General features: G+C 50.7%; 1 protein-coding gene across 1 annotated transcript in view; it reads right to left on the reverse strand.

Moving 5' to 3' along the window:
- The window catches only part of SULT2B1 (sulfotransferase family 2B member 1), a 35,968-nt gene that overhangs the window by 4,942 nt on the left and 16,661 nt on the right, over positions 1 to 14,365 (reverse strand). The window contains exons 2-5 of the mRNA XM_055411696.2: positions 11,200 to 11,339; positions 3,995 to 4,203; positions 1,403 to 1,529; positions 1,050 to 1,144 (exon numbers count right to left, since the gene is read on the reverse strand). Of these exons, the coding sequence (XP_055267671.2) occupies positions 1,050 to 1,144; positions 1,403 to 1,529; positions 3,995 to 4,203; positions 11,200 to 11,339 (571 nt within the window). The remainder of the gene's footprint in view (positions 1 to 1,049; positions 1,145 to 1,402; positions 1,530 to 3,994; positions 4,204 to 11,199; positions 11,340 to 14,365) is intronic.

The raw sequence follows: 14,365 nt of genomic DNA on the forward strand, positions 1-14,365 counted from the left end.
GAGGTTCTGAGAGATTTTAAAGAGGGTTTCAACGGCTTTTCGAACACTGAAATCCAGGCTCTTTCTGCTATACAGTGTCGACCAAAACCAGGACACAAAAAATACATGAAACACACACATGGGATGAGAATGTGTCTGGGTGCCGTGGGTGAAGGAACACTGGAAACCTCTTAGGCTCCTAGCCCCTCAGAATAGAGCTCTGTTAAGAACACAGGACAGGGGACTTCCCTGGCGGTCCAGTGGTTAAGACTATGCTTCCAATGCAGGGGTTTGTGTTTGATCCCTGATTAGGAAACTAAGGACCCACATGCCTTGAGGTGCCACAAAAAAAAATTTTTTTTTTAATTTAAAAAGGAACATGGAACAGTTGGACACCTTCACCACAGATTTGGTCCAACTAGAAGCCCAGCATCCTCCTTGAAGCCAGGCAAAGCCGTAGTCATTCTTCATGGCCCCTTCTTCCAGGCAGCCTTCCCTGATTGCCCCAGCCAGAAGGCCTTTCTCTCCCAGGTGCCTGCCCCAAGGACGTTCCACAGGGTCCAGCCAGGCTCTCTGTCTGCCTCCAAAGACCATTTTCTTCCACTGCTTCCCTCTCCTTTTCAGGTCACAACCATCAGGAAGCATCATCACTTCTTGAGGGTCACGGTTCTGTAGTATCTCACTTAACCTATAACCTCCCTTGCTTAGAGCCCACCTGTGGCTCCCACCTACTCAGAAAAAAGCCAAAGTCCTCACTCTGGGCCCCCATCCCCTCTCTGCCCTCATATCCCACCCCACCCCCTCTCAGCTCTGGCCTCTTGGCTCCCTTTGGAACACTTCAAGCACACTCTCACCTCAGGGCCTTTGCACTGGCTATTCCCTTTGCCTGAGACACATTTTCCCCAGGGAGCTCCATGGCTCTCCCCTGACCACCCTTCTGAAAATCGTGCCCATGTGCATTAGGGATGCTCTGCTCCCCGCTTGCCTTTTCTCCTTAGCTCTGTGGGAAGCGGAGCTGGTGGGTGGGAGGAGTGAGGGGGGAGCGGGCCTGAGGTGGGGGAGGGGATCACCTGCTGCATCTCCTCGTAAGTGATAAACATGAAGTTCTCTTTGCCCTTCATCCGAATCCAGCCCTTAATGTGGTCGAACCAGGAGCCAAACTGCACTGCGAGCAGAGAGACAGGAGGGTGAGGGACAGGGAGCCGGGCCAGCCCCCCTGGGGCTCAGAGGAGCCCAACCAATGCCCCATGGCCCCAGGCTTGGCTCCTCAGAGCTGGAGGCCTCCCTCCAAGCCCCCCCACCCACCCCGTCTCTGCCTCACTGTCTCTCCCCACTTCCTTCTTGGCCCTCCTCTGTCCCTCTCCCCATCTGGGCCTCCGAGGGGCTCACCAGCCCCCCAACCTCACGCTGCCCCAGTCCTCACCTTCGCCTTTGAGGAAGTTCTCCAGGAACTGGTTGGGTGTGCCAGGGTCCTTCAACTGCTTGGCGATCTTGGAGTAGTGATAGAGCGAGACCACCACGTCCCGGGGGTTCCGGCCCATGTAGATCACCTGTGTAGGGGCAGGAAAAGGGGAGAGGGTGTCAGTCCCTGAGGTTTCCTGCCCTCCAGCCCTCTCTCTTCTGATCTCTGCAGCAGGACGGACTCAGGGTAGACTTCTGGAGGGACTTCCCAGCTAATCGGGGTTCAGATCAGTTTGCCTCGGTCCACAGCAAGGGAAGGCACCGTCCAACCATACTCTGGGAAAAGAGAGGGACTGTTTCGATACCAGGTGGAGAGGCAGTTTGGCTTCAAGAAATAAAGAGTGAAGGAGACAGGCATGCGGGGCAGGTGATGGAGATCATGGTGAAGGGCGATGACCAATAAAGAAAGGCAGCCACCTCTGCTTCCTATTCCCACAGTCAAGGCCCCAGCCTCCTCCCCAGCTTCCCAGACTCCACACAGCCCCAGAGGCTCTTTCTACACCCACACCTGACTGTGCCCTCCTTGGCCCTCTGCCCCAAGGCGGAGTTCCAGCCCCAGGGCCTGGCATTCAAGGCCCTGGTGACCCGGTTCCAATCTGTTTGCCAGCTTGATGTTCTGCAACTAGCCTGACTCCAGCCCCATCAGATATGTTCTCTCTCAAGATCAAGGTTAGCTACGCAGGTGGTCAGTCACACCTCCGTGGCCAACCTCCAACAAAAACCCTGGATGCCGAGGCTTGGGTGAGCTTCCCTGGTGGGTGGCCCTCCATGCGTGTTGTCACATGTCTTTGCCGGAGGACTGAGCACTGTCCATACAGCTCCACTGGGACAGACCGCATCAGAGCTGGTGTCTGGTCTCCTGTGGATGTGCCCCCAGGCACCTCTTCCCTTCACCAGCTTTAATTTTTGTCCTTTCTCCGTGCTAAATTGCTTCAGTCGTGTCCGACTTTTTGCAACCCTAAGGACTGTCGCCCGCCAGGCTTCTCTGTCTGTGGGGATTCTCCAGGCAAGAATACTGGAGTGGGTTGCTGTGCCCTCCTCCAGGGGATCTTCCCCACCCGGGGACTGAACCTGCGTCTCCCGTGGCTCCTGCATTGCAGGCAGATTCTTTACCCCTGAACCACCGGGGAAGCCTGTAATGAGCTGTATCTGTGAGCCTAACAGCCTTGCTGAGCCCTGTGAGACCTTGCAGTGAATCACGGAGCCTGAGAGTGGCCTTGGGGACCCCTGGGTTGCAATCCCACCACTTCCCTGTCCACGCTCCGCCTCCTTGGTGGCCCCAGCAGGCTCCTGGCTTTGACTCCTCTCTCCGTCTCTCTTTCTCTGCCCCTATTCACGCACACGCATCTCGACAGGCTGCAGACAGACGTGCCCAGCACACATGGCTCCTGTCGAGCCCAGACTCGTCTCTCTCACTGTCCACCGGCATCCTCCACTTGGGTCACAGCGGAGCCCCCCACCTTCCCCCCAAGCCGCTCCTTCCCTCCTCAGTCCACAGCAGCCGCATCCTCCCAGCTCCTTACTGGACGTGCCAAACCCCCTACCGTCCCCCTGGACTCATGCTCCTCTCACACTCACATCCAACCTGCCAGCAAATCTTCCTGGTTCCAGCTTCAGAACACGCTCCAGACCCAGCCCTTTCTTCTGCCCCTCCACGACCACCGACCTGTTGGCCTCCACGGCCGCCTTGCACCTGGTCTGTCACCTCCTCCCCGGCACTCTGCTTCTGCCCTCGCCCTGAGCGTCTGTTCCCTGCCTTGCAGCCAGAGGGCGCCCGGGAAAACCTAAGTTGCTCCCTGTCTCTCCTCCCCTGGCTCCTATCCCCCTCAGAGACAAGCAAACTCCCCACCAAAGCCCGTGCGGCCCTTGCACATTGTGGCCCCTGTTACATCCCTGACCTCATCTCTGCTCTGCTCCCCTTTGCTCACTGAGATCCAACCACACAGTCCCCCTGATTAGACCTCAGGCCTGCCACACCCACCCCAGGGCCTTTGCACCTGCTCATGCCGCTGCCTGGAACATTCTTCCACCATCCCCGACACCCCCGTGGCTCCTCCCCTCACATCTCAAGTCTTTACTCAAATGGCATTGTCTTGCTCAGGCCTCCTTTGACCACTCCCCGATTTAGAATTGCAACCCTTACCTCTAATTCCAACCCCTGCCTTCTCCTCCTTCTTGATGTGAATTTATCATCTTGGATGTATTAACTATTTTCCTTATTTTTAAAAAGATACTTATAAAAATTTATTTGGGATCCAGGATCTTAGTCCCCCAACCAGAGGTCAAACCCACGCCTCCTGCAATGGAAGCATGGAATCCTAACCGCTGGACTGCCAGGGAAGCCCCAGCATTTTCCTTATCTATTGCATCTGTTCTTGGCCCTCCCCCTTTAGAGCGTGGGCTCACAAGGCAGGTGTTCCTGGGCATGTGTTTGCTGCTGTTCTAGATCAGGACCAAACACATAGTGGCTGCTTAATATGCTGAGTTCATCAGAGAGTTATGCTCCCACCCCACCTTGACCCCCCGACACACACACCCCTCCGTCCTCCTGTACCTTGGCCTTGGAGTTGAAGAAGGCCTTGGCGAAGAGCTGGATGGGGAGGTGGGAACTCATGAGGCGGGGGCTGGGCTGGTTGGGGAGGCTGAAGGCACTCACGATGGCTTCACACCAGGGCGACCGCTTCCAGATGGGCACCGAGTGGATCCAGGAGGGGTCCCCATCCTTTAGGATTAAGCTCAGGATCTCAATCATCCAGTTGGTCCCTGTCGGGAAAAACTGGGCAAGTTCATCGGAGGTAGGGCTTCCCTGGTGGCTCACACGGTAGAGAATCCACCTGCACTGCAGGAGACCCAGGTTCGATCCCTGGGTCGGGAAGACGCCCTGGAGGAGAAAATGACAACCCACTCCAGTATTCTTGCCTGGAGAATTCCATGGACAGAGGAGCCTGGTGGGCTACAGTCCATGGGGTCGCAAAGTGTCGGACACGACTGAGCGACTAACACTTTCACTTTCCCCCTGCTGTCTGGATACAGAGATGCCAGTGGAAACTGGGGCTCCTGGGGAGGGCAGAGCCATAAAGCGGAAGAAGCAAGGATGCCAGAAGCTGTGTGGATAAGCCCCCTTCCCTCCATCCATCCCGCACTGGTTGAGCAGAAGGCAAATGCCCCCACCCTCACCTCCACCCCCAGGGTACAGCAATTGGAGATTCATTCCCTATGGACCAAAACTCCAAGAAGAGAATGGCAGGACAGTTAAGGGAGGAGGCTGGGTCCTGTCCAGACCACATAGTTTTCATTCTTGCAATCAGGAGATCTGCCCAGCCACACTTGCGCAGAAAGGATCCTTGGCGTTCAAAGCGGAATGATGTCAAGAGATAGTCTACCCAGACCCCTTCTGGTAAAATTCATCTTGGCTAAGAGTTGCATGTGCACACATGGGAAGATCCTGAGATATACCAAATACGGGCTGTGAACCAGGCCAATCAAAATGATTGGCCAAAGGAAACCCAGAAGAAATGCCCGGTAAAAGTAATTCAAACTGCCACAAAGGTGCGACTCAGCGACTCTCCCCCTGAGTCTGCCAGTGTACCTTTTCCTCTTAATAAATAACTTCACTCGCGTCATGACTCTCCTTTTGGTAGAAATTCTTTTCTGCAAAGTCAGAGGGCCAGGGCCCTTGTCACTGCCTACTGGTCTAGTGGCTGGGATCTGGTGCTCTCAGCACCTTGACCCAGCCACTCTCTGGCTGGGAACCCAAGCCCGGCTCTAAGCCATTGCAGGCCGAGGCCACCTAAGATCAGTTAGAATTTAGAGGAATGAGAATAAATTTCTTTTTTTTTTCCTCACCACATGGCTTGTGGGATCTTTGTTCCCTAACCAGGGATTGAAACCAGGCCCTGGGCAATGAAAGCATGGAATCCTAACCATTGGGCTGTCAGGGACCTTCTCCAGGGGATCTTCTTGATCCAGGGATCGAGCCCAGGTCTCCTGCATTGCAGGCGGATTCTTAACCAACTGAGCCATAGTGCCACAAACATCACACAGTAGGAGGGGCATCTCATTCATGACCTGGTTCACAAGCCTGGTTTCCAGGAGACTGCCGGCAGGTCAGAGGAGAAATAACAATAATATGAACAGTCACTTGGTCTTAGTATTACATTGTCCTGGATTCTAACAACTACCCTGTGCCAGTTCCCAGTGTATTGTCTCTCAGCTCTAAACCCATTCCTGGTTCCCCGTTCCTTGACGTTGGAGCTGGAGAGTATGATCAGATCTCGTTGGCCACCTGGCGCAATGTCACGCTTGGTCAGTAGAGGGCGCTGGAGGAACCCTGCAGAAGGATGTGGTTTTTCTTCCTGGTTCTGAGCTTCTCCCAGAAGGCTTTTTTTTTAATTTATTCATTTTTGGTTGAGCTGGGTCTTCTTTGTGGTGTGAGGGCTGCTCACTGAGATGGCGTCTTTTGTTGCGGAGCAGGGGCTCTAGGCACGTGGGCTTCAGTAGTTGTGGCCCACGGGCTTACTTGCTCCCTGGCATGTGTGATCTCCCTGGATCAGGGATCGAACCCGTGTACCCTGCATTGGCAGACGGACTCCTAACCACTGTATCACCAGGGAAGTCCCCCAGATGGCTCTTGTTATGGACAGAGGCCAGCAGCACAGTGCGCAGAAAGGTGCAGCAGTGTGTATAAAGTTTATATTGTGTATAAATGCAAAAGATGGGAAACCAGGAAATGTGAATCAATGAGGAGCTAGTTAAACAAGTTAAACAAGGATTCTTGTACATCCAATGTTATGAAATACTATGGAACTGTAAAAACAAAACCAATAAAACCCCAGGAAGCTCTTTGTTTACAGTTCTAAGATGGGATGATGTCAAAATACAAGGAAAAAGAAGGCAAAACCATGAAAAAAAAAAAGAAGCAGAATGATGTGTATCATTTGTTAACTTTTGGGGGGAAAAACTAACAAAAAAAGGTACGTTTTTGCTTGTACATAAAATTCTGAAAAGATACACAGGGACTGTTGGTGACTTGGGAGGAGAGAAATCTTTTGTACCTCTTTAATTTTGAACTATGAATACATGACTTTCTAAGAGAAGTTAACATATTTTAAACTTTAAAAAATATCTAGAATAACTAGATATCATATGCAAACAAAGAACCTTGATCTATCAGTTCAGTTCAGTTCAGTTCAGTCACTCAGTCGTGTCCGACTCTCCGCGACCCCATGAATCACAGCACGCCAGGCCTCCCTGTCCATCACCAACTCCCGGAGTACACTCAAACTCATGTCCACAGAGTCGGTGATGCCATCCAGCCATCTCATTCTCCGTCGTCCCCTTCTCCTCCCGCCCCCAACCTTTCCCAGCATCAGAGTCTTTTCCAGTGAGTCAACTCGTTGCATGAGGTGGCCAAAGTATTGCAGTTTCAGCTTCAGCATCAGTCCCTCCAATGAACATCCAGGATTGATCTCCTTTAGAATGGACTGGTTGGATCTCCTTGCAGTCCAAGGGACTCTCAAGAGTCTTCTCCAGCACCACAGTTCAAAAGCATCGATTCTTCGGCGATCAGCTTTCTTCACAGTCCAACTCTCACATCCATACATGACCACAGGAAAAACCATTGCCTTGACTAGACGGACCTTGGTTGGCAAAGTAATGTCTCTGCTTTTTAATATACTATCAAGGTTGGTCATAACTTTCCTTCCAAGGAGCAAGCGTCTTTTAATTTCATGGCTGCAATCAGCATCTGCAGTGATTTTGGAGCCCAAAAAAATAAAGTCTGACACTGTTTCCACTGTTTTTCCAATCTAAACCTCATACTATATGCAAAAATTATCTTAAAATGAATCTTAGACTTTAGTGTAAAATCTAAAACTGTAAAACTTCTAGAAGACAAAAAAGTCACCTTTATGACCTTGGTTTAGGAAGTTTCCTTAGCTATGACATCAAAGTCTGATCCATTAAAGAACAAATTGACAGTGGGAGCTCATCAAAATTTAAACTTTTGCTCTGAGAAGACACTGAAAAGAAAATGAAAAGACAAGCCACAGACGTGGAGAAAATGCCTGCAAAAAGCATACCTGATAAAGAATGCACTCAGATCACATAAAGAGCTCTCCAAACTCAATAATTAGAAAACCAACCAACCCATTTAAAAGAGCAAAAAAAAATCTGAGCAGACACATTGCTGAAAAAGGTATATGATGGTGGACTTCCTGGGTGGTCCAGTGGTTAAGAATCCACCTGCCAATGCAGGGGACACAAGTTCGATCCCTGGTCTGGGAAGATCCCACCTGCCTCAGAGCAACTAAGCCCACTCACCACTATTACTCAGCCCTGGATCCACAACTAATGAAGCCTGTGTGCTCTAGGGCCCAAGAGCCAAAGTTTCTCAGCTTGTATGCCAAAACTACTGAAGCGTGAGCGCCCTAGAACCCAAACGCCACAACTACTGAGCTCAGTGCTGCAACTCCTGAAGCCCACGCAACTAGAGCCTGTGCTCTGCAACAAGAGAAGCCACTGCAATGAGAAGCCGGAGCACCCCAACGAAGAGTAGCCTCTTCTACTGCAACTAGAGAAAGCCTGCACAAAAAGCAAGGAAGACCCAGTGCTGCCAAAGAACACAAACAAACAGATATATGATGGCTTGTAAGCCTCTGGGAAAATGCTCAGCTCCATTAGCCAGTAGAGACATGCAAATACCAGCCACAATAAAATACTAGAGCACTTCCGTGAGGATGATTTTGCAGGGACTTTCCTGGTGGTCCAGAGGTTAAGACTTCCTGCTTCCACTGCAGGTAGCATGGGATCTGTCTCTGGTTGGGGAACTAGGATCCCACATTTCCTGAGGTGTGACCAAAGGAAAAAAAAGGTTAAAAAAAACTTGACATTATCAAGTGTTGACAAGGAAGCAGAGCATCTGGAGTCCACTGATCTTGCTGGTGAGAACACAAGAGGGTAAACCAGCTTACCCAAAAGTACAAGATGGTTTCCACTTTGGAACCAGTTTGGCAGTTTCTCAAGTTAAGCATATGTACTTCCATAAACTCCACAGTTCCACAGCTAAGTATTTACCCAAGATAAGTGGAGAAGTATTTCCATGCAGAGACCTGCGTGAAATGAATTACGGCAGTTGCAGTCGTCATACTCAACCCAACCTGGAAACAACCCAAGTGTCCTTCAGCAGATGAACGTATAAAACCACCACGGTCCATCCATTTTCCGGAGTACTCCTCAGCAATAAGAAATACAACAACTTGGATAAATCTAAAATGCATTGCTGGGGGGAGGTGTAGGAAGGAGAGGGTGGGACAAATGGAGCAAGTAGCATGGAAACATACGTAAACCAGACCGCCAATGGGAATTTGCTGTCTGACTCAGGGAGCTCAAACTGGGGCTCTGTGACAACCTAGAGGCGTGGGATGGCCTGGGAGGTGGGAGAGAGACTCAAGAGGGAGGGGACACACATAAACTGATGGCTGATCCATGTGGATGTATGGCAGAAACCAACACAACATTGTAATCATCCTTCAATTCAAAATAAATTAAAAAAATACATTAGTCTTGAGTGAAAGACATCGGTCTCAAAAGTTACATAGAGTATGACTCCATGTGTGTGACATTCTGGGAAAGGTGAAGCTATAGGGGCAGCAAACCGATGACCGGTTGCTGGGGAGTGGGGTGAGGAAAGAGCCGACCACGAAAGGGTGTGAAGGGAGTTTTGAGGGCAGTGAGAGCGCCGTGTCCTAACCATTCAGGGCGCCGGGGAATTCCTGGAGCGAGTCTGCATCTCAATTGTAGTGTCTCCTGTGTGTTCCTATCAAAATTCATAGAACTCCAAGAGAAATGAAAACTATTCATAGACGGATTTGTATATCAACGTTCCTACAAGCAGCCCAACCGACTGCTCGTCAACTGATGAATAAGCAGAACACAGTATACCCCTTCAGAAAAGAATCCACCAGAAAACGCGGGTTCGATCCCTGGGTTGGGAAGATCCCTGGAGAAGGAAATGGCAACCCATTCCAGTATCCTTGCCTGGAGAACCCCATGGACAGGGAAACCTGGCGGGCTACAGTTCATAGCGTCACTGAGAGTCAACTGAAGCGACTGAGCATGCAGGCAGTACACTCATATCACGAAATATTATTCTGCTATAAAAAGGAATGAAGCGCTGACAACAACGTGTGTCAAACTCAGAAACGTGCTGGAACTTCCCCGGTGGCTCCGCGGTAAAGAGTCTGCCAATGCGGGAGACATAGGTTCGATGCCTAGTCCGGGAAGATCCCACGTGCTTCAGCAACTAAGCCCAAAGTGCACCACAACTCCTGAGCCTGGGCACTAGAGCCTGCAAAACCACAACTCCTGAGCCCACGTGCCGCCACAACGGAAGCCTCTGCAACCTAGAGCCCCTGCTCCACAGCAAGGGAAGCCACTGTGATGAGAAGCCCATCACTGCAACTGGAGAGTAGCCCCCGCTTGCCACAACTGGAGGAAGCCCACGCACCCACAAAGACGCAGCATAGCCAAAAATAAATAATAAATAAATAAAATTATTTTTAAAAAGTAGGCTAAGTGAAAAAAAGCCAGACACAAAAGACCAGCTATTGTACTATTCTATTTACACGAAATGTCCAGAATGGGCAAAATCATAGAATAAGAAATCAGAATAACGGTGCCTACGCCTTGGGGGTTGGGGGGTGGGGGTTGGGAGGTGATGGCTAATGGTTACAGGGTTTCTTGTTGAAAGTGAAGTGAATGTGTGAATCCCTCAATCATGTCTGACGCTTTGCAACCCCTTGGACTGTGGCCTGCCAGGCTCCTCTGCCCATGAAATTCTCCAGGCAAGAATACTGGAGTGGGTAGCCATTCTCTTCTTCAGGGGATCTTCCTGACCCAGTGACTGAACTCGGGTCTCCTGCATCGCAGGCGGATTCTTTACTATCGGAGCCACCAGGGAAGCCCTGTAAGTAATGGAAATGTTCTAGAACTGACTACAGTGATGGTTTGCACAACTCTGTGAATATACTACAGCCATAGAACTGTGTACACTTTCCAATGGGTGAATTAGGAAGTATCCAAAGCGTTTGGTATGTGAATTATTCTTTTAAGCGTTACCCAAAAAAATCCTCATAGAAATCTATGTTAAAAAGGGTGAATATAACATTTTGAAATTCTTCAAAACTATTTTGAAAAAAAAAATCTTTGTTCAGAGCTGTGTGTCTCTGCGCGTGGCAATTAGTGAGTAGCATTTCAGTGCCCAAATGGAGAAAACTAAGATCTTTCCTTCCGCCCTCCCCTCCTCCCTTCCTTTCACAAATACTTACTGAATGTGTTTCGCTGTTTTAGCTCAAAGAGCACAGTCAGGATCAAGAGGAACCAAAACATCTACCCTCACGGAGCCAGGTTCTAGTGAGGAAGACGAAGAGTAGACCAACCAGAGCAAATACAGTACAGTGGCCGGCAGGGAGGAAAAGCATGAGGACAGTTCAAGGATGGAGAAGCTGTTTTAGCCAGGAAGGTGTCAAAAGAGCCAGCGCAGGGGCCGGGAGGGAGCGGGGCGCCCAGGGATGCGGGGAAGGGTGCCCCCTGGCGGAGGGGCCGGCCACTGCAAAGCCTTGGCTCCGAGTAGACCGAACGGGTCCCCGTCCACCGCCCCTCCCGCGTCCTCCTCGCCGCTGTCCTCGGTGTCGCCCTCGGCCCCACACCCAGCCAGCACTCTCCCTGGTGCCCCGCCTCCCGGCCCGGCCCGGCAGGTACCTGACTTGGGGTAGGTGACGATGAAGATGTCGTCGTCCTGTACTTCGGCGTTCTCTACCATGCTGATGCTCTCAGGGGAGTATATGCCCACGGGGAAGAGGATGCCTTTGTACCTGAAGTATTCGCCTGACATATTCTGGCTGTAGGAAGGAAGGGGAGACACCGTGAGGGCCGGACACAAGGCAAGGGCAGAGGTCACCCCTGGGAGAGCCTGCCTTTTTCAATTTTCATTTTTATTTGTTGGCCGTGCCGCGTCATGCAGGATCTCAGTTCCTCGACCAGCGATAGAACCCACGCCTCCCGGTGAAAGCACGGAGTCTTAACCACTGGACCGCCAGGGAAGACCCAAGGGGCCTGCATTTGAGCATCCTTCGAGGTCCCAGGAGCCTGCCTAGGGGTCCAGCTTTACAGCTGAAGCTTCCAGAACTGATGGCGACAGAAAGTGGAGGAGGGATCTTAGGGCAGAGGACAGAGGGCGACCAAGGACATGGGCGAGGGGCACCCCGTTCATTAGTAGGACTTTCTCTGCACCTCATTTCCTCGGCTGCAAAGTAAGTTTGACTTACTAACACCCGGTGACAATTCTGGGCTTCCTTGGTGGCTCAGAGGGTAAGGAATCTGCCTGCAATGCAGGAGACCTGGGTTTGATCACTGAGTCAGGAAAATCCCCTGAAGAAGGGAATGGTATCCCACTCTAGTATTCTTGCCTGGAGAATTCCGTGGACAGAGGAACTTGGCAGGCTATAGTCCATGGGGTCCCAAAGAGTCGGACATGACTGAGCGACTAACACTCTCACTTCACTTCATAACATTCGTATGAAATGACAATGAAAATTGGTATCTCCGTTTTCTGGATGAAGACATCGAGGTCCAAAGAGGTCAAGTGACTTGCCCAAAGTCACACAGCTGGCAGGACACACAGCACTTCACCTCTGCAAAATGGGACTAAGCGCTTTCCTTATGTATACTCTTCCCCCCAACCCTCAAAGAAGATGCTCAGTCACCACCTCCATTTTACAAACACAGGCCAGAGGAGTCAGGTGCCCTGCCCATTCCTGCACGGCCACTGAGACGCAGAGCCAACCTGCGAAACCCATATGTGGAGTCACCCGGGAAGCCGGAACAGTCTTAAACTTCAAGCCCCTCGTTGAAGCCACTTTCCCCCAAACCCTGCAGTGCGTTCACAAGAGCCATACACAGACATACAGTTTCCCAAAGTGAGATGCTCTGAGAGCAATCCGTTTAATTCTGTGACTCTTTGCTATGGCAGCCTCCCCTGGGGTTTCCTGTCTGTGGTGTGGGAGAGAGATAGGTATTTGGGGGACCCGGCTAAGGTGAAACTGAGCTGAGGATACATTGCACTGGACTTCTGCGGGATATTTACAAGGTTGGCCGGCACGTCTGTGTATAGTTAACGGGGATGGTGAGCTGGTTGGGTGCGGGAATTGCTTCTGGGAGCGCTGGTTGGGCATAAAGACAGGAAGGCTGGGGACATGGAAGTCAGATCATGATATCACATGTTCAAGGGAGTTTGGTATCAAAAGTACGGAGTAGGGGAGGAGATTCAGGTTTTTGTTTTTTACTTTTTGGTATGGGCTTCCCTGACAGCTCAGACAGGAAAGAGTCTGCCTGCAACACAGGAGACCTCGGTTTGATCCTTAGGTTGGGAAGAACCCCTGGAGAAGAGGATGGCAACCTGTTCTTGACTGGAGAATTCCATGGACAGAGGAGCCTGGTGGGCTACAGTTCATGGGGTCACAAAGAGTCAGACGCGACTAAGCAACTAACACTTTCACTTTCTTCACGAGGCATGTGGGATCTTAGTTCCCTGACCAGGCATGGAACCTGCGCCTCTTTGCAGTGGAAGCATGGGATATTAACTGCTGGACTGCCACGCAAGTCCCTAAAATAACTGCTTTTAATAAAAAGGAAGTGAAGTGAGTGTTAGACCCAGTGAGGTTGAAATCCCAGGTGACTTGCACAGGCCTTTTCTGTTATTTCTTCCTCATCTGTCCAGTTGACAGATGAGAAAACTGAGGCCCACTGAAGGCTGCAACTTGCCCAGGGACCTCCCAGTGTCCTTCCTGAAGGCCTCCACCAGCTTCCAAGATTTGAGGGATGGGGAGTTTCTCCAGGGCTTGGAATCGGGCTCAGGCTTGCAGGAGAAAGACAAAAGCTAGAGTATTGTTTCCTCTACGTGGGATCCCAGGAGGTTTCTGGGGAGCCCAGGTAAGGCTTGGCCCAGCCAGCTAGGGTTGCCAAAGGGCAGGGTCCCAAGGCGGGGGCTCAGAGGAGGCTATGGAAGAAGTTGGCAGGTGAGCTATGGTCTACTGGCCAAGGCCCCTTTTGTCCCTGATGAGGGGACTGGGAAGGAAGTACTGGTTACCTTAGAGGGGTGGTGGCAGGGGATTTGCAAACTGCTTCTTAGTATCCAAAGTGGGACAAATGTGAATAAGAGTGTGGTTCTGAGGGACTTCCCTGGTGGTCCAGTGGCTAAGACTCCAAGTTTCCAATGCTGGGACTCTGGTCAGGGAACTAGATCTCACATGCCTTACTCAGCTAAAGAGTTCTCAAGTTGCAACTATAGATTCCACATGCCACAATGAAGATCAAAGATCCTTCATACCACAGCTTAGACCCGGTCCAGCCAAAATAAATAAATATTTAAAAACAAATATTTTTTTAAAGTGTGGTTCTGGAGCTGGGCGTCTCAGGTTCAGAGTCGAGCTTTGGCACTCCCTCGCCGAGGTGCTTAATCTCTCTGTGCCTTGGTTTCCTCAACTGTAAAATGGGGATAGAAGAAGTCACACGGTGTCTTGGTTAATGGCATAAACCCTGGAGCCAGAATCCATGAGTTTGGATTCTTCCTCCCTCCAGCTGTGTGGTTGTGGGTAACTCGCTCGACCTCTCTCCACTTCAGTTCTTTCATCCATACAATGGGGATAATAAGTACACATTACCTCACAGGATAGCTGTGAGCATGTAAAAAGTGCTTAGAAATGGGCCTGGCATAAGAGTATGCATTATATAAATGTTTCTTAATTTTTGGTGGGAGGATTTAATGCATCATTTGACTTGTAGTCGAGACAAGATAGGATTTGACTCGTAGTCCGCGTTCAATAAATCTGGACTAAAATTATTGTTATTATATCCAGTAATAGAGGCA

Source organism: Moschus berezovskii, chromosome 22 (assembly GCF_049115385.1).
Source record: "Moschus berezovskii isolate FMDL1 chromosome 22, NW_MosBer_1.0, whole genome shotgun sequence".
NCBI classification, from domain to species: Eukaryota; Metazoa; Chordata; class Mammalia; order Artiodactyla; family Moschidae; genus Moschus; species Moschus berezovskii.